Consider the following 20,002-nt stretch of genomic DNA (forward strand, 5'->3'; position numbering starts at 1 on the left):
AGCAAATAATAGGGGAACCTCCTGGCACATTAAAGGATAAGCATTCAACTCTGGCTGGGAACTGGAATTAACTTTCCATTTCAAGCCCAGATCCCATTTACTTCATGGGGCAGTAGCCTCCAAAAGGTGGTTTGTGTTTGTTCACCAGTCGTTCAAAATTTTTTATTTTAAAAGAGCTCATTTTGAGACACTGTAATGGTGTTGCCTTCCATAACTAAGGAAAATCAAATGTAATGCATATGTTCTATCTATTTGATGACAGAGTACTCTCAGTCAACATTGTGTGAAGAACAAAGAATTCATGGGGCACCTTGCCATTCTCAAAATGATTTATTTTTAATGATGACAGTTTTCTCTCCTAAGATCATAAGAAATAGGAATAAGACTAAATCATTTGACTCCTAGAGTGCGCTGCGTATTCGGTAAGGTCATGGCTGATTTGATTGTGGCTCCAACCCCAGGTTCCTGCCTGCTTCCTATAGCCTTTAACTCATAGACTCATACAGTCTGGAAACAGACCCTTTGGTCCAATGTGTCCATGCCAACAAAGTTTCCCAAACTAAACTAGTCCCAGTTGCCTGCATTTGGTCCATATCCCTCTAAATCTTTTAAATTCATGTAACTATCCAATTGTCTTTTGAATGTTGTAATTGTACCTGCATCTACCACTTTCTCTGGCAGCTTATTCCATGTACGAACCATGTATTGTTTGAAAAAGTTGCCAATTAGGTCACTTTTAAATTTTACTCCTCTCAGGATGTCGGTTTGCTTGCTGAGCTAAAAGTTTTGTTTTCAGATGCTTCATCGCCATACGAGGTAACATTTTGAGTGAGCTTCCGAATGAAGCACTGGTGGTGTAGCCCGCTTTCTATTTGTGTTTGGGTTTCCTTGGGTTGGTGATATCATTTCCTGTGGTGATGTCACTGCCATTTTTTCTTATCAGAGGATGGTAAATGGGATCAATGTCAATGTTTTTGTTGATAGAAGTTTCTATCAACAAACACATAGACCTGGATCCTATTTAACCCCCCCCTTCCCAGCGAGAAAAAGAACAGGAAATGACATCAACCCAAGGAAACCCAAACACACACATAAAAAGCTGGTTCACTACCAGTGCTTCATCTGGAGGCTCACTGGAGATGTTACCTAGTAAGGTGACAAAATGTCTGAAAACTAACCTTGCGCAGCAAGCGAACCTACATCCAGAACCTCAACCTGAGCTACAAATCTTCTCAAAACTCGTTTACTTCTCTCACCTTAAAAATATGTCCCCTGGTTTTGAACTTATGTACCCTAGGGAAAAGGCCTTTGCTCTTTACCATATCTATGCCCCTCATGATGTTATAAACCTCTAAGGTCACCCCTCAATCTTCTATGCTCCAGTGGAAAAACTCCCAGTCTATCCTTATAATTCAAACCATCCAATCCTGGCAATATCCTGATAAATCTTTTCTGTACCCTCTCCAATTTAATAATATCCTTCCTATAACAGGGCGACAAGAACTGTACACAGTACTCCAAAAGTGGCCTTACCGACGTCCTGTACAACCTCAACATGACAGCCCAACTCCTATACTCAATGGTCTGAGCAATGAAGGCAAGTGTCTACCTGTGATGCAACTTTCAAAGAACTATGTACTTGAACCCGTAGATCTCTCTGTTCGACAATACTACCCAGGACCCTACCATTAACCGTCTTGCCCTTGCTTGTTTTACCAAAATGCAATATCTCACATTTATCAAAATTAAACTCCATCTGCCACTCGTTACCCCATTGGCCCAATTGATCAAGATCCCTTTGTAATCTTAGGTAACCTTCTTCACTGTCCATTTATACCACCAATTTTGGTGTGTCTGCAAACTTCCTAACCATGCCTCCTAAATTCTCTTCCAAATCATTTATATACATTGGAAACAAAAGTGGATCCCTGTGGAGCAATGCTAGTCACAGGCCTTCAGTCTGAAAAACAGTCCTTTCTCCTACTGTCAAGCCAATTTTGTATCCATGGAACTCTCAGATCCTCAACTGAATGGTTTTAAATTTCTGCAGAAAGTTTCCCTGAACTGTCAAATTCCACCCCCACTCTGTTCTCCCCTCCCCCCCACCCCTCCCCCCAACCACCACTACTTGGGGGAGAATGAGGCTTTTCACAAACCAGTTCCACACTGAGAGCGATGGCTAGCAGGCAAAGGCTGTGGGATGAAGAAATTATTCATTTTTGCAGTTTCAGTGCCTGCTGTAATGCTGGGAGTGCCTCTGAGATGATGCGCAGTCAGATCCCACATGGTATTCCTTGACTAAGGGATATATCTCTGCCTGAATGTCATGTTGCAGAATCATAGCCTGTAGTTTCTGCATCTTCAAAACATTGAGCTCAGTCTCAGAGCTTGCACTAATCTCCCAGAGACTAAAACAAGCTCCCTGTCAAACTGAGCACACATCTCTCTCCATCCATGAACCTTTTTCTCTCTGGCTGTCTCTTTTGCTCTCTCTCTCTCTCTCTCTCTCTCTCTCTCTCTCTCTCTCAGTCTCAGCTGTAATATCTAGAGACAACTCTGAGAGATAGACTGACTTCAAACAGCAGTTTTACCATAACATTTCAAATTTGCCTCCAGCCCTTGACTAAAACAGAAGTATTACTCTGCAGTTCTTAGAAATGTTCCACATCCTCTTACACTGCGACTTTACAAAACCGTGTCTGAGAGTGGGACATTCAATCCTTGAGCAGACTTTGAAAACTCATTCATCATTGCTACATATCTTGTTTTGAAAAGTATGAAAAGGGGCTGAGCTCCCAGTTTACATCAGGGGTAGGTACTACCTCAGGTTGGGAAGACTTTACAATTCCCCAGTATCACTAGATCAAACTTCTGTCTAACCCAGCCTTGGATACAGCATATTTGATGACCCTGCTCTCTACGGAAGGGAATTCCAAAGCCTAAAGTCTTTGGGAGAGCAAATTCATCCTCATCTTAGTCTTCAATGGAAGGATCGTTGTTTTTAAACTCAGGCTCTTTGTTCTACATTCTCCCACAATGGGGAAACTGTGTTAGCACTTATCCTTAAAACCTTAAAATATTGCAGTAGCCATAGTGGAATAAGTTTACATTTTATAAGCTCTTGGTCATATTTTTGCCAAATAGACTATGCAGAAAGATGGAAGGAAAGAGTAATGGTAAAGGAGTAATCAGTTTCTCTGAACAGAGAGAATTTTACTTAAAGTGTAGCTGCAAATGTCTGGTCTAATTTATTTTGGGCATGTGGTCTATTTGTTTACAAGTGCAGCACTTTTAAAAAATTATAGTGCATGGCTGTACATATGCATCATCTTAAAGGGATATCCTGTGAGTGGACTGCACAGCAATGTGTGTGTCTTTAAAAACCCAGCAGTAGATTTGTTGGACTTCAGTCCCTTAAGTTTCTCTATTGTTTTTCTGCTGGTGTTCATTTTCTTAATTTTGTCACTCTTATAAGGCATTATGATGAAGTCTATTTCGATTGTGAAATTTGTGTCTTCCACTGAAGACGAACAATATTTGTTCATTGTCTCTGTCGCTTTCTCATTCCCTATTATAACATATTCTGTTTCTGCCTCATGGGGATCAGGTTTAGCTGGTGCAGCTAATCAGTAACATTGTAATCAGCAGTAAATGATTATTACTTGTATTAACATGACTTAGCAGAAGTAGATTGAGAATTTGTTCTTTTTTTCTTGTTTGTTTAGATTCAGCTTGTAACAGTGCTCCTGGATCTGGCCCAAGCTCCCCCAATAATAGCTCCAACAACATCACTACAGAAAATGGGATTGCAGGATCGGCAACCAACATGCCAACTGAGGTAATCTTTTTACGGCAAATGTCGCATTTAAAAGAAACTCAATTCTGCTTCAACATTTTTTTTTGTCCACAGTTTATAGGCTTGTCATGAAATACAGCTTGTCAGTAATACAGGCTTGTCATGAAAAACTCACATGATCCACGGATATTCATAGACATTGACAGCACAGCGAAAGGCCATTTGGCCTATCGGGTCCATACCAGTCAACAAAGATCTGGCTGCAGTAATCTCATTTTCCACCTTTTGGCCCATATTCTTCCAGGCTATTGGCAAAGCAAATGTTTACCTAAACATCGCTTACAGTTTCTGATTCAACCACCTTTTCAGGCATGAGTTTTAGACTTCCAACATCCTTTAACTGAAAAACAATTCTCAATTCTCCTCCTAGCTTTCTTCTACTTACCTGAAATCTGTACCCCTCCATACCCCAGAATTGACTCCTCTACTAATGGAAAAAGTGTCTTCCTATCCACCTAATCTTTCGGGTGTGCTTTCTACATTCCTATTATTCGTCATGTAATCACTTGCCTTGTTATCCTTCCCCAAGTATTTTGCCCCACACTTCTCCAAGTTCAATTCAGTGTTCTGCTTGCCTGACCAGACTGTTGAAATCCTCTTTTAAGTTTTGGGCTATCAGCCTCAGTATTTACTGCCCTATCAATTTTCGTGTCGTCAGTGAACTTACTGATCATATCCTGTACATTTAAGTTGAAATCGCTCATGAACACCAGAAACAGTAAGAGCCCCAGCCTCGAGCCTGCAGAACCACATTGGAGACAGGCCATCGGTTGTGCAAACGTTCCTTTCCCCTGTTAAAAATCACGCAACATCAGGTTATAGTCCGACAGGTTTATTTGAAGCACCACCTTTCGGAGCACTGTTCCTTCACCAGGTGGTTGTCAACCACCTGATGAAGAAGCTGCATTCCAAAAGCTAGTGTGCTTCCAAAAAAACCTATTGGACTATAACCTGGTGTTGTGTGATTTTTAACTTTGTCCACCCCAGTCCAACACCAGCTCCTCCAAATCATTCCTTTACCCTCACCTTATGCTTCCTGCCTCTCAGCCAATTTTAGATCCAAGATATCACTTTGCCTTGGATTCCATTGTCTCTTACTTTCTTGACTTGTCTGCCATGAACGACTTTATCAAAAGCTTGCTAAAGTCCATGTCGATGACGCCAAATGCATTTTCCTCACCAACAATGCTTGCTATTTCTCAAAATATTCAATCAAATTTGTCAAGCATGGATATCTTGACCTAATCAAGCAGTTTTGATCTGATTAATCCTTGTCTGTCCACGTGCAGATATGTCCTGTCCCTCAGAATTCATTCTAATAAATTCCCCACCACTAAGCTTGGACTAAATAACACCAAGACAAACAAAGTATTGTGAATGCTAGAGGTCTGAAACAAGAACAGAAAGATCTGAAGAAACACAGCATGTTTGGCAGAAACTTTGGGGAGAAGAATAGAGGTAACATTTTGAGTCTAGTGACCCTTCATCAGAACTGAAAGCAACTGGCAAATGGTGATATTTATGCTGATGATATGGAGGGAGAGATTGCTGATGATAAACCAGGAGAGAGATGAATGCTGAATTTGTCTTAACAGGAAATGTGAATAGTGGAAAATGGGTTGGCTGTGCTGGCTGCAACAGGACCTGGAAGTAATGGGGTTGGTAATGAATTGGAGGAGGATGTTCACTTTCTGAAATTGTTAAACTCAGTGTTGAATCTGCTGATAAGGTACCTAGACAGAAGGTGCTACGTTGTTTCTGTAGCTTATATTGAGCTTTGCTTGAGAACTGCAGCAGGCCTGAAAAACAGAAATGTTGGCATGGGAACATGGTGGTGTGTTGAAATGACAGGCAAATGGAAGCTCAGGGTCATTTTTATGAAGTGGAGGTGTTCCAACAAGCAATCAATTTGTTCAACAAAGCAATGTGTTTCATCTTTCCAATTTGGAGGAAACTATATTGTGACAGCAAATAATGTCTCGTAGACTAGATTAATTGAAGTCTGGGTAAATCGCTGTTTATCCTGGAAGGTGTATTTTGGATCTTGGATAGTGAGGAGGGAGTAGGTAAACAGGCAAGTATTACACTTTCTACAATTGCTTGGGAAGGTGCTATGGGGTTATAGGAAGATTTTGGCTGTGGAGAAGTGGACCAGGGTATCCCAGAGGGAATGGTCCCTGCAAACATTGACAAGGGAGGGTCATTGGACTTGAAATGTTAACTCTATTTTTCCATCTACAGATGCTTCACAACCTGCTGAGTTTCTCCAGCTCTGTCTGTTCTTGTTTCAAATCTCCAGCATCTGCAGTTCTTTGTTTTAGTTTAGTGTTTAATTCACTGCCATATCTTTTCCAGTTATGCCCACCTTGAAGAAGTTCTGTGGCACTCTGGCAGAATTTTTATTTGAATCTTTCTTCTTGTTCACCATTATTGCTTTTATTTTCCCTCCTAGTATTGGACAAAATATTTGCCAAAACTTACTTTCACAGCCACATCTCATTGCCTTCAGTACAGATTTACCACATGTGTTTGAACTGAAGTTTCACGCTTTGTTTTTTTTTAACTCCATTCAGGATCATCCAACTAGCTCTGTGATGTACAACACTCCTCAGACAACTATTCTTGCCATATCCTAATATCCACATTCAGTGCCACGTGCCACCACACGAACACATTCGACCTCTCTCTCTATCAGCACTTCCTTATGCTGTCTCCAAGCAGGTCTGTCTCTATTCCACTTTGTTTTTTTTTGGCTCATTCAACATTTTAAGAAGAACATTTTTCTCTCCCTTTTCAAGTAGTAAGGAATGAGACATATGTACACACACAGACTCATATACATGCATGCACACACACAGTGCCACTTACTCCATTTCTCCTAACCCCATTTCTTGTCAGGTATTTACCATACCTTCTGACCTGCCAATCGACATTAGTTCCCAGTTAAACAACGCATCTCTCTCACATTTCTTATCCTTATCTTCAAATCCCTCTTAAGAACTCTGTATTCCTATCTTTATATTCTTTTCTAGCTCTACAGCCCTCTTGTCCTACCCTGCTGAGCTTCTGTGATCTTGATTATTCTACCATGTGATGTCATGCCTGTAGCTGCTGAAGCCCTAAGCTCAGTTTTGGAGAGAGGTTTGCAGAAGAATGTAGAAACTGAGAGAGAGGATATCAATAATAATGGGAGATGTCCTTACATCCAGGTGAATCACTTATAAAGTCAGAGATGACAAAAACAGGGAGATGATTCAGGTCATGACCTTGGTGCCATTGCTTACATTTCGTTGCAACAATTTATTCTAAGCTCATTGCTCTGCCCATCACAGTATTATTTAATGTTCTTGGTTTTAAATAAGTACCCAGTTTCCTTGTAAGAAGTACTTTTAATCCCTACCTCAATACCCTTCTTTTGTGGAATGTTCCATATTCTAATGGCCCTTGATGGAGAGGGCAAAACTTTTGAACACCCGTCCGACTTCCTCTAATAATATTGTATTTATGCCTCCGTGTTGCTGATTTAATATTAGCTGAAATAATCTTTCAATATGTGACCTCTTAAAGTGTTGCAATTTTAAAGTGTCTTTGATCTCACTTTACTTTTTCAGTTCCTTACTGGGGGAGAAATTCCGTTTTATAAAGCCACTTCTCATTCCTGGTAGTGAATCTTTATTACATCAGGATATAGTGTACATTGTACTGTACAAATTGAACAATAAATTCCTGTCATTTCGTTTCAATGTCCCATGCGCAAAAATCCAGAATTAGATTTGTCTTTTTATGATCTTTTCTACTTGCACTGCCAGTTTTGAAGATCTGTGTGCCCATAAATCTTTACCCCTCCATCCATTTATCATTACTGTTTGCATTGTGTTCCCTTGCAGTCTCTACTCACGATTGTATACCTTTTAATATGATGTACCATGTATTTATTTTTGTACCTTGGCAATGCTTTCTGAAAGTTTGTGTGTGCAGCTTCAGTTGCATTCTCTTTATCTATACAATTTGATGTCACAAACAGTTCAATCAGATGAACATGGTATGTATGTTACAGATCACAAATTGCTCCTTCCTTTCAAAATGTTAATTTGATTCCATAATGTTATGGAGCTTTTATCCATAACCTGAATGAAACTGAATGAGCCCTCCCTTCCTGGCTCACCCTTTCCCCATTAATTGAACAATGTATAATATTTGCCACCATCTAGTACTTTGATGTAATTCTAGTTTCTGAAGATACTTACTTCTGCTGATTGCTCCCCAATCCCTTTATAAGTCTGGTGTGCATATCTTCTGGGACTTGATACCTGCCTATATTTAGCCTCCTCAACTTTATCAAGATAGTTTTTTTTTAGAATATTTATCTCCAGAAATCCTTTAGACATTGTTCTGAGGTTGTCCGTCTTGCTCCACTTTCACCTTTGTCTGTAAATATGGAAGCAAAATACTTATTAAAGCATTTTGTTTGAATACACAGTGTCCTCATTGGCTCCGTGATCCCACCTTTTCTAATGTTTTTACATAATGAGCTTGGAAAAGCATTTTTTTTACTGCACTCTTTTTTTTATATATTTAAGATTAGTTTTAGAAGCGAAAGATGCAATTGATGGGGTAACAGCAAGTAGATTTCACTTTGGTTTTTGGAATCTATGACTAACATTGCCACATGGTTTAACAAACAATTATCAGCAACACTAAATCTAATCTGTATTCTTGTAAATACAATAAAACCTCAACAGTTTACTGACAAATGGAAACTTTAGTGATAATCCAAGTCTCTTGCTGATTTTTTTGGTGAGCTGATTCTAAAATTTTAGTTTTATAAAGTCATGGAAAATTCAATAAATGTCAACTGAATAGCAATTTGATAAAATGCTTTTTATTGTTGATATTCATATGTCATCCCTTTCCTGTTTCAGTCCACGATGCCTCACAAACTGGTTACTCGAGATGGTTCAGTGACCCAATTGCCTCTGTATACTTCACCATCTTTGCCCAACATAACTCTAGGTCTGCCAGCTACTGGTCCCTCCAGCGTAAGTACTGAACCACCTAATATTGCTCATGTACTGTTGATGACAAATTATAGTGGAAATATCTAGTCAACATTAATTAAATCTGCTGGTGGCTGCATTCCATATCATTTATTTCTTTATCATTTATTAGCTGTTCTGGTGGAAAGTTCACTGGTGGTTAAGGAACGGTGAGAAGATCCTTGCAATTGTGTTAAACAATTCACCATTCTTTAGCTGAGAGAACTGTGGGCATAGCCTTAGCTGTTCCTCATCCCACTTCCATTGTGTAAATGGATATGGTGAAGTGGCAATTTAGGATGGTTTTCTGAATATTTCAATGTCCATTAGTTCTCAGTTTTGAAGCACTGGTTCGCACCTATGATTCACGAAGTAGCCAATTCCTGATCTTGGTTAAGTTATTTGAGGCCCCAGGTAAAGGTTGAGCTGGATTGTAAAGCAGTACTACTCCACCCCTCCCAATCTTGCAGGCATTTATTTTCAGTAGTAGTCTAAAAACAGATAATATGACTATTGAATAGAAAATCAGAAAGTGCTATCTTGGGAAAATTTATGAGTTTGCATTACTTATGAATTTTCAATATACTGTCAATGTTGAATAGAACCCAAGGCGCAACCATATATTCTGATGCCCAGTATTGAAATTGATTTGAGTTTTGTGCAATTCAAGGAGGGAAATTGTTCTAGTTATAATTGTTTTTGTCTGAGCACTCCACATTTATACTAATTGCAGAGTGAAAAATGAGCAGTGATCCCTTGTACATTATGCAACACTGATTTGCCCAATCCATTAATCTGCCTGAATGGAAACAAAATAGTTGTAAAAAGAAACCTTGGATTGTGGACAAAGCTGGCAAGGCCTCATTTGTTATCATGAAGTGATTAACATTCTCCTTAAACTGCTACAGTTTATGTAATAATACTGTTCCAACAATTGTCCTAGTCATGGTATTTTTACCCAGTGATGATAAGAATTGCTAGAGCTGCTCGGGAGGATTTAAACTAGTAAGGTTGGTGGGCGCTGGGTGGGTGGATGGAACCCAGGGAGATAGTGAGGAAAGAGATCAATCTGTTGAAAACAGAAGCTAGTCAAACTGTCAGAGCAGGCAGGGACAAGGTAGAACGAATAAATTAAACTGCATTTATTTCAATGCAAGGGGCCTAACAGGGAAGGCAGATGAACTCAGGGCATGGTTAGGAACATGGGACTGGGCTATCATAGCAATTACAGAAACATGGCTCAGGGATGGGCAGGACTGGCAGCTTAATGTTCCAGGATACAAATGCTACAGGAAGGGTAGAATCGGAGGCAAGAGAGGAGGGGGAGTAGCGTTTTTGATAAGGGATAGTATTACAGCTGTACTGAGGGAAGATATTCCCAAAAATACATCCAGGGAAGTTATTTGGATGGAACTGGAGAAATAAGAAAGGGATGATCACCTTATTGGGATTGTATTATACACCCCCTAGAAGTCAGAGGGAAATTGAGAAACACACTTGTCAGGAGATCTCAGCTATCTGTAAGAATAATAGGGTGGTTATGGTAGGGGATTTTAACTTTAAAACATAGACTGGGACTGCCGTAGTGTTAAGGATTTAGATACAGAGAAATTTGTTAAGTGTGTACAAGAAAATTTTCTGATTCAGTAGACTTTGCTATCTCCATCTGTATTCATCTGTTTCTCGATTTTTGGTGAAGTGAATCCAGGCATTGGCACTGAGAAAGAAGTGGAGTCCAGTAATGCACTCAATCCTGGCTGCTGACACTAGCAAACATTTCAGACTGGACTCTTACAATTCTACCACAGTTCAACTGGGATTATTCTGCAATTGGATCAGCTGTAAATTGGATACAGAAGAAATTCCAAATGTGAAATATAATGATATTTATAATTATTGTGATTAAAATGTTTTGTGTGATTATTCACACAAAACAGATATGAAATTGTTCAAAGTGTTTTGTATTTGCATACAGGGAGCCTCTGGGCAAGCAGAAGGTGAAAGAGTGGGCATGCAAGGACTCCCATTGAACACTCCATTTATTGCTGGTACTCATCTGCCACATTACATTGCCACGTTGGATAAAGATGGCAGTAGCGGGCATACACCTCTCTTGCAGCATATGGTCTTATTGGATCAATCTACACCACAGAGTCCACTCATAACTGGTAGGTAAATGTATAAAATAGCCTTGAATGTTTCAGGTGTGTGTGTGAGAGATACAACTTTTCTAATACACTATCAGGAAAACGAGGGAATGAACAGTATGAAAAGAGTATGTGATATATATATTAATAATAAAAGGGAACTTGATTTCTGTGCCTTTGAAATTACACAATGTAAAGATTGGAGTAGAAGACAGAATGTTTGCATGAAATTTCTTTACCTATTATTTAATAGAGCCATGTAATGGAACATAATAATGCCACTGAAATTCCAATGAATTTTCTATGTATGTAATGAACATTCATAAACTAAGAATCATTATAAGAGCCCTCAGCCTGTTTATTTGAAATATAAGGTTGAGACACCCCAGGTCACTCTAGTATAGTCATGAGCAACTGGCTTAAAATCTGTGGCAAAGGCCAAAGAACTGGTTGCTTGTCTGCTTGTTTGTTCCAGCATTAATACTTGGAAGGAGTCAAGAAGAGAAAAAGAAATTTCAGACTTGATTTTTCTTTTGTTTAGTAATTCTCACTTTGGTGCATATGACCAAATTTTGTTGGGTTTTGTTCCTAACTAAAATACATCCTATTTCTGTACAAACATGTGTTTCAATGCATTGTTCTTTTTCCCTGAATCTGACAACATTCAGTTCACCGAAACAAGGAAATTTGGACAATGAGTTACACAGATGATTGAAACATTGCTTCTTTGCTTAAGGTGCTAGGTTTGAACCCAGCTCCGACTGATCAGGTATCTACTGTTTCTGAGAGTTGTTAGTATCCCATGTTTTAGTTCCTGTGAGTTTCTCAGTGTGATATTTCCTCTATGTCACCACACTTTGGTTCTACATTGTTAGATTTGGTCAAAATTGAAGTGTTACCTTGGTATGCTGTTTGAAATGGTGTCCTGAAATTTAAAATTAACACTCAATCTTCTTGTGGATGTAAATTTGCTGGCTGTTTCAGAGGTTCCACTGGATATAAAAGAATCAAAATTCTTGGCTGAGAAATGGTGTCTTGGGTAACATTATTTCTACCAAAAGCAAATTAACAGTTATTGATCTCTCATTGAAGTGACCTTGCTGTTTGTCTATATGATGAGCATAACTGCATTTCAAAATTTCTACAAAGCTTTTAACAGTAATGGTTTTTAAATATTGGGCAGAACAGAGGGAAGCTTTATTGCACATTTGACCTAACTTGAACTTGTGTTTGGTTCTGACAGGCACTGTGATTTTCAATGTCTATATTCCTGGCTTTTCTGACTTTGAATTTACTGATTAGCTGAGGTTGCTGAACTCCCTGAAATGCCATGCTGGGTGTAATGAAGTAGTAGACAATAGTTTTGGTGTCCAGAATGGAAAGATATTGCATTTTCCAGTACTTGCAAACCTAGTTCTTCACTATGATATGGACAGCAATTTCAAAAATCCAAATAGATATGTTCATTTTCAGTTTATATCAAAATTCATTTGGTTTTATTGCTTGTTTTCTTTTCCCAAGACCAAAGAGAAGAAATTTTTGTATACTTTCAAAAATTACTATTTCAATTTGAATTTATTTTTTTTCTTAATCAGAATCACAGAATTTTTGTGGTGCAATTTGTGTCTGCACCAGCTCTCTGAGCATTTTAACTTTGTACTAAACTCCTGCCATTTCCCTGTAGGCTGTACATTATTTTTATTAAGCATCTAATGCGATCTTGAATACCTCATTTGAATCTGCTTCCATCATACTTCCAGGCCTTACAGACTCTGACCGCTCACACAGAGGGGAAGAAAAGTTCTTAACTTATTTTGCTTCTCTTGCAGAATGCTTCAAAATTGTACTTTCCAGTTCTTGATCTTTTTACGAGTTTCTCTCTGTCTACTATTTCCAGATGCTTCATGATTTTTAAAACTTATCAAATCTCCCCATCGCCTTCTTTCCAAGGCAAACGATTCTAACTTATCCAATCTTCCCTCATGATTGAATTATTTCATCCCTGGAACCATTCCCATAAACCTGTTCTGCACTCTGTCCAGTGCATTCACATTCATCCTATACTGTGGCGCCCAAGATTGTACCAGCTGAGGTCTAATCAGTGTCTTATATATGTTTATCATAACCTCACTATTGTTGTACTCTATACCCTATTAATGAAGCCCAGAATACTAAATGCCTCATTCGCAGATTTCTGTACTTTCCTATCATCTTTAATGACTTACCCTTTTAGAATAGTATCTTTCATTTTGTACTAACTCTTCATGGTTTTTGTTTTATCTGCCACGCATCCACTCACCACCAGTTTGTCAATGTCTTTTTGAAGTTCTATACTGCCCTCCTCAAGTTTTGTATCATCCACAGACTTTGGAATCGTCCCCTGCATGCTAAGATCTAGATAATTTATGTATATCAGAAAAGCAAGAATCTGGGGAGCTCCATCACAGACTTTCTTCCAGCTCAAAAAAACTACCTATTAACCATCACTCTCTTATACCCCAGCCAATTACATTGCTACAGTCCCTTTTAATCTGTAACTTTCCTCAACATCTATTGTGTGGCACTATATCGAGTAAATGTTCACAGACACCATTTGAGGCCTTGCCCTCATCAACCCTGTCTACTACTTCAAAACAAAATCTAGCAAGTTTGTTAGATGCAACTTACCCCTAACAAATCCATATTTTCGAAGTCTTTTGAAGCAACCATACTTTTCCATGTGACTATTAGGACAAATCCAAGGAAGATTGAAAGGTTAATGCCAAAATCTTTACAATTTCCATTCTTTCTTCTTTCAATATCCTTGAATGCAACTCATCTGGTCCCATTGCCTTGTAATTTTGAGTACAGATGGCTTTACCACTGCCTCCACCAATTTACCAATTTTAAACCTTCCATTGATTAAATTGTCACCATGGCTTGGGCATGATCTGTCTCCTATTTGAACACAGATGCAAATTATTCATTTAATGTCTCAATCATGTTGTTTGCTATTGTTGTGCTTATAGAAAACTTTGAGATTTTCCTTTCTAATCGCTGCCAGTCTTTTTTTAATGATCCATTTGCTTCTTAAATTTGCTTTTTTGGCTCTTTTTTTGAACCTTTTGTATTCAGCTTGGTTCTTAATTGGATTAGCTACCTGACACATGGCAGATGGGCACAATTTCTTTGTGAATTTAAGTTCTATCGCCTTTGTCATCCTGGGAGCTCTGGATTTGTCCTAACTTTGCCTTTTGAGGAAATATACCTTTACAATTTTCCCTATTAACCAGCCTGTCTTCTATCCATGATGCTAGATTTTCCCAACATCCTGAGCCTGTATCTTCTCCGATAACTTTGATATGGCACCTTATCAAATGTCGTCTGGGAATTCAATTACAATACAGTCACCTTTATCCACAACACATATTGCTTCCTCGAACAATTCCAATCAATTGGTTCAAAATGATTTCCCTTTCACAAAACCAATATGATTCTGCCTGGATACCTTGAATTTTCAAAGTGCCCTGCTATACTTCTTTAATAATAGCTTCTGATATTTCTCACAGGTTGAAGTATTTTTCCAGTTCTGACAAAAAGCTAAGAGATTGAACAGATTTTTGAAAAGCACAGAGATGGTGGAAAGAGCAGATCATAATGATATTTACTTTTTAAAGCTAAAATCCTGACAGCAGAATAATGTGCACTGATCTAATGATTCCAGCTGAAAATCAAGGGAGGACAGGAGTGTGAGGCCCCATTCCTAGGATTGAAATCCTGCCCATGTTCGTTGAAGTGGTTCATATTATTGGTTAATTGGATGCACTAATGGAATTGCTACTTTTGGAATCATATGTCAACGTTGAGTCTAATACTGTCATGCAAAAAGGGAAAATTATTGAAGGAAAGATGGATTCACTTTCTAATATGCTTTCATTCCCTGTTTTGAATTGCAGTTGCCTAATAGATAAGAATATGTCCGGTTTTAACATGTAGACTTCAACTGAAATAGTCATAGGTTGCATGATGGAAAACCAACATTTTAATCATCTAGGTAAAAAGTGAAAGAACTGCAGATGTTGTAAATCAGAAACAAAAACAGAAGTTGCTGGAAAAGCTCAGCAGGTCTGGCAGCATCTGTAAAGAGAAATCAAAATTAACGTTTCTGAAGTTAACCCTTAAGAACTGGGGAAGGGTTACCAAATCTGAAATGTTAACTCTGATTTCTGTTTTTGTTTTTAATCATCTAGTGCATTTTAATAAGAGATACATACTAAATATGTTGTGACAACTGATATTCTTATTGACTACAGCTCTGTCTTGCAAAATCATAATTTCAAACAAACTCACCTCTAAGCTCCGAGACCTAAGTCTCAGCTTCCCTCTGTGTAAATAGATCCTCGGCTTCCTGACCCACAGGCCACAATCAGTAAGAATAGGTATAACTCTCAGCACCAGTGCCCAACAAAGCTTCGTACTCGACCCCCTACGAGACACTTCATCCACTAATGACTGTGTATCCAAATTGCGCCACAGCTCCATTTTATAAGTTTGTTGATGATACCACCATTACAGGCCGAATATCAACAATGATGAGGCAGAATAGAGGAAAAGAGATTGAGTGCTTAGCAGCATGGTGTAAAGACATACTCTCCATCAATGTCAGCAAAACAAAGGTACTGGTCATTGACTTCAGGAAGTGGAGTGGAGTTGCATGCCCTTGTCTGCATCAATGGTGCTGAGGTGGAGACAGTCAAGAGTGTTAAGATTTTGGGAGTCTTGATCACCAACAATCTGTCCTGATCCAACCACGTCGATGCAACGGCCAGAAAAGCACACCAGTGTTGTGGGTGGCATGGTGGCTCAGTGGTTAGCACTGGGGACCCAGATTCAATTCCAGCCTTGGGTGACTGTCTCTCTGGACTATGCACATTCTGCCCCTATCTGCATTGGATTCCTCGGGACACTCAAGTTTCCTTCCACAGTCCAAAGATGTGCAGATTAGGTGGATAGCCATTCTAAATTATCTGTAGTGTTCAGGGATGTGCAGACTAGGTGAGTTAGCTATGGTAAATGTGGAGTTACAGGGATAGGGTGGGTGGGCTGGGTCTGGGTGGGATGCTCTTCAAAGGGTTGGTGCAGACCTGATGGGCCACTTGGCCCCTTTCAGCACTGTAGGGATTCTATAATTTTACGACTCTACTTCCTCAGAAAGCTAAGGAAATTTGACATCGCCACAAAAGCTCTTACCAATTTTATAGATGCACTATAGAAAGCATCGTATCTGATGTATCACGGCGTGGTGTAGCAATTGCTCTTCCCAAGTGCAAGAACCCACACAGAGTCATAAACACAGCACAGTCCTTCAAGCATCCAGCCTTCCATCTATTGACTCCATCTATATTTCCTGCTGCCTCAGGAAAGGAACTAACATAATCAAACACTCTCTTCCACCCTGGTTTAATTCTCTTTCATCCTCGTTAGTCAAGCAGAAGACCTAGCAGTTTGAATACACATACAGACAGGTTAAAGAACAGCTTCTTGCCCACTGTTATCAAATTTTTGAACAGACCTCTCAAATGTTAATTTTGAGCTCTCTCTCTGCACCTTTACTGCAGCTGTAACACTGTAAGCTGCATTCTGTTCTACTACCCTAGTGCACTCTGTATGGTATCTGCCTGTATAGCATGTAAAACAACAGTTTTCGCTGTATCTTGGTACATGTGACAATTGTAAATCAAACAAAAAAACATATTGTTGTCTGTTATCCAGTTTTGTTTTGGCAGCAGGTTTAAATCATACTTTATTTGAATTTTGTCAGCCTTTATATGCATAACACTTTTTTAAGCTAGCTCTCCAAAAGCTTTTATGCTGCATAATCAGTTGGAATGCTTCTTGCAGTTTGGGGGGTTTTTTTTGGAACACTGTAATGTTGAAGCTTCTGACTGTTTTGAGGTTTGTTTTCCTGAAATTAAAGTACTACTAGCAGAGTATTTGCAGTGGAAAATGGCTGGTTGCAATAGCCTCTTGTTACCAGAATTACTCAACAGCCATTTTCCTTCCTTTCTTTTTTTCTCTTATGTCTTCAGTTTTTTTCTGCTGTTTTCTGCATTATATCTTTCTGGTATCTTTCAGGATTGGGAGCGTTACCCATTCACCCGCAATCACTTGTTGGCCCTGACAGAGTTTCGCCTTCCATACACAAGCTTAGACAGCACCGTCCGTTAGGGAGGACTCAGTCAGCACCGTTGCCACAGAATGCACAGGCCTTACAACAGCTGGTCATACAGCAGCAACATCAGCAGTTCCTGGAGAAACACAAACAGCAGTTCCAGCAACAACAGATTCACATTAACAAGGTCGGTACTGAAGTAGCAATGAAATGGTATAACGGCTGCAGAAAGGAAGTTTGAGGGGGATCTGCCTCTGGAGGTAGTATGGGCTGAAGTCAGAAATAGGAAAGGTGCAGTCACCTTGTTGGGTGTTTATTATAGGCCCCCCAATAGCAGCAGAGATGTGGAGAAACAGATTGGGAAACAGATTTTGGAAAGGTGCAGAAGCCACAGGGTCGTAGTCATGGGCGACTTCAACTTCCCAAATATTGATTGGAAGCTCTTTAGATCAAGTAGATTGGATGGGGCGGTGTTTGTGCAGTGTGTCCAGGAAGCTTTTCTAACGCAGTATGTAGATTGTCCAACCAGAGGGGAGGCCATATTGGATTTGGTACTCGGTAATGAACCGGGACAAGTGGTGGGCTTGTTAGTGGGTGAACATTTTGGTGATGGCGACCACAATTCTGTGACTTTCACCTTGGTTATGGAGAGAGATAGGTGCGCACAACAAGGAAGTTTTTACAATTGGGGGAAGGGAAATTACGATGCTGTAAGACAGGATTTGAGGAGCATACGTTGGGAGCATAGGCTGTCAGGGAAGGATGTGGTGGAAATGTGGGACTTTTTCAAGGAGCAGATACGATCAGGCAGGAAAGAAATGGTCGTGTGAGGGAGCCTTGGTTGACGAGGGAGGTTGAATGTCTAGTAAAGAGGAAGAAGGAGGCTTACATAAGGTTGAGGAAACAAGGTTCAGACAGAGCAGTGGAGGGATACAGGATAGCCAGAAGGGACCTGAAGAAAGGGATTAGGAGAGCTAAGAGAGGGCATGAAAAATCCCTGGCGGATAGGATCAAGGATAACCCCAAGGCATTCTATGCGTATGTGAGAAACCTGAGAATGACGAGAACGAGGGTAGGTCCGATCAAGGACAGTGGTGGGAGACTGTGTATTGAGTCGGAAGAGATAGGAGAGGTCTTGAACAAGTACTTCTCTTCAGTATTTACGAACGAGAGGGACCGTATTGTTGAAGAGGAGAGTGTGAAACGGACTGATAAGCTAGAAGAGATACCTGTTAGGAAGGAAGATGTGTTGGACATTTTGAACAACTTGAGGATAGACAAGTCCCCCGGGCCTGACGGGATATATCCTAGGATTATGTGGGAAGCAAGAGAGGAAATTGCAGTACCGTTGGCAATGATCTTCTCGTCTTCACTGGCAACTGGGGTGGTACCAGGGGACTGGAGAGTAGCGAATGTTGTGCCCCTGTTCAAAAAAGGGAATAGGGATAACCCCGGGAATTACAGGCCAGTTAGTCTTACTTCTGTGGTAGGCAAAGTAATGGAAAGGGTACTGAGGGATAGGATTTACGAGTATCTGGAAAGACACTGCTTGATTAGGGACAGCCAGCACGGATTTGTGAAGGGTAGGTCTTGCCTTACAAGTCTTATTGAATTCTTCGAGGAGGTGACCAAGCATGTGGATGAGGGTAGAGCAGTGGATGTAGTGTACATGGATTTTAGTAAGGCATTTGATAAGGTTCCCCATGGTAGGGTTATGCGGAAAGTCAGGAGGCATGGGAGAGAGGGAAATTTGGCCAATTGGATAGAAAACTGGCTAACCGGTCGAAGTCAGAGAGTCGTGGTAGATGGTAAATATTCAGCATGGAGTCCAGTTACAAGTGGAGTTCCGCAGGGATCAGTTCTGGGTCCTCTGCTGTTTGTAATTTTTATTAATGACTTAGAGGAGGGAGTCGAAGGGTGGGTCAGTAAATTTGCAGATGATACAAAGATAGGTGGAGTTTTGGACAGTGAGGAGGGCTGTTGTCGGCTGCAGAGGGACTTAGATATGATGCAGAGCTGGGCTGAGGAGTGGCAGATGGAGTTCAACCCTGCCAAGTGTGAGGTTGTCCATTTTGGAAGAACAAATAAGAATGCGGAATACAGGGTTAATGGTAGGGTTCTTGGTCAGGTGGAGGAACAGAGGGATCTTGGGGTCTATGTACATAGATCTTTGAAGGTTGCCACTCAGGTGGATAGAGTTTGTAAGAAGGCCTATGGAGTATTATCGTTCATTAGCAGAGGGATTGAATTCAAGAGTCGTGAGGTGATGTTGCAGCTGTACAGGACTTTGGTTAGGCCACATTTGGAGTACTGTGTGCAGTTCTGGTCGCCTCACTTTAGGAAAGATGTGGAAGCTTTGGAGAGGGTGCAGAGAAGATTTACCAGGATGTTGCCTGGAATGGAGAGTAGGTCGTACGAGGATAGGTTGAGAGTTCTCGGCCTTTTCTCGTTGGAACGGCGAAGGATGAGGGGTGACTTGATCGAGGTTTATAAGATGATCAGAGGAATAGATAGAGTAGACAGTCAGAAACTTTTTCCCCGGGTACAACAGAGTGTTACAAGGGGACATAAATTTAAGGTGAAGGGTGGAAGGTATAGGGGAGATGTCAGGGGTGGGTTCTTTACCCAGAGAGTGGTGGGGGCATGGAATGCGCTGCCCGAGGGAGTGGTAGAGTCAGATTCATTGGCGACCTTTAAGCGGCATTTGGATAGGTACATGGATGGGTGCTTAATCTAGGATAGAAGTTCGGCACAACATCGTGGGCCGAAGGGCCTGTTCTGTGCTGTATTGTTCTATGTTCTATGTTCTAAA

At 40.2% G+C, this 20,002-nt stretch overlaps 1 protein-coding gene across 11 annotated transcripts in view; it reads left to right on the forward strand.

Annotated features, from left to right (window-relative positions):
• hdac4 (histone deacetylase 4) overlaps positions 1-20,002 on the forward strand; it is a 497,199-nt gene that overhangs the window by 357,986 nt on the left and 119,211 nt on the right. For 8 of the 11 annotated variants that reach the window (XM_072578375.1, XM_072578377.1, XM_072578374.1 and 5 more), the window contains 5 exons: positions 1,493-1,597; positions 3,726-3,838; positions 8,779-8,895; positions 10,868-11,060; positions 17,154-17,377. In XM_072578375.1, coding sequence (XP_072434476.1) covers positions 1,493-1,597; positions 3,726-3,838; positions 8,779-8,895; positions 10,868-11,060; positions 17,154-17,377 — 752 coding nt within the window. The remainder of the gene's footprint in view (positions 1-1,492; positions 1,598-3,725; positions 3,839-8,778; positions 8,896-10,867; positions 11,061-17,153; positions 17,378-20,002) is intronic. The other 3 variants (XM_072578381.1, XM_072578382.1, XM_072578385.1) reach the window with 1 other exon arrangement.

This window comes from Chiloscyllium punctatum, chromosome 10 (genome assembly GCF_047496795.1).
Source record: "Chiloscyllium punctatum isolate Juve2018m chromosome 10, sChiPun1.3, whole genome shotgun sequence".
NCBI lineage: Eukaryota > Metazoa > Chordata > Chondrichthyes > Orectolobiformes > Hemiscylliidae > Chiloscyllium > Chiloscyllium punctatum.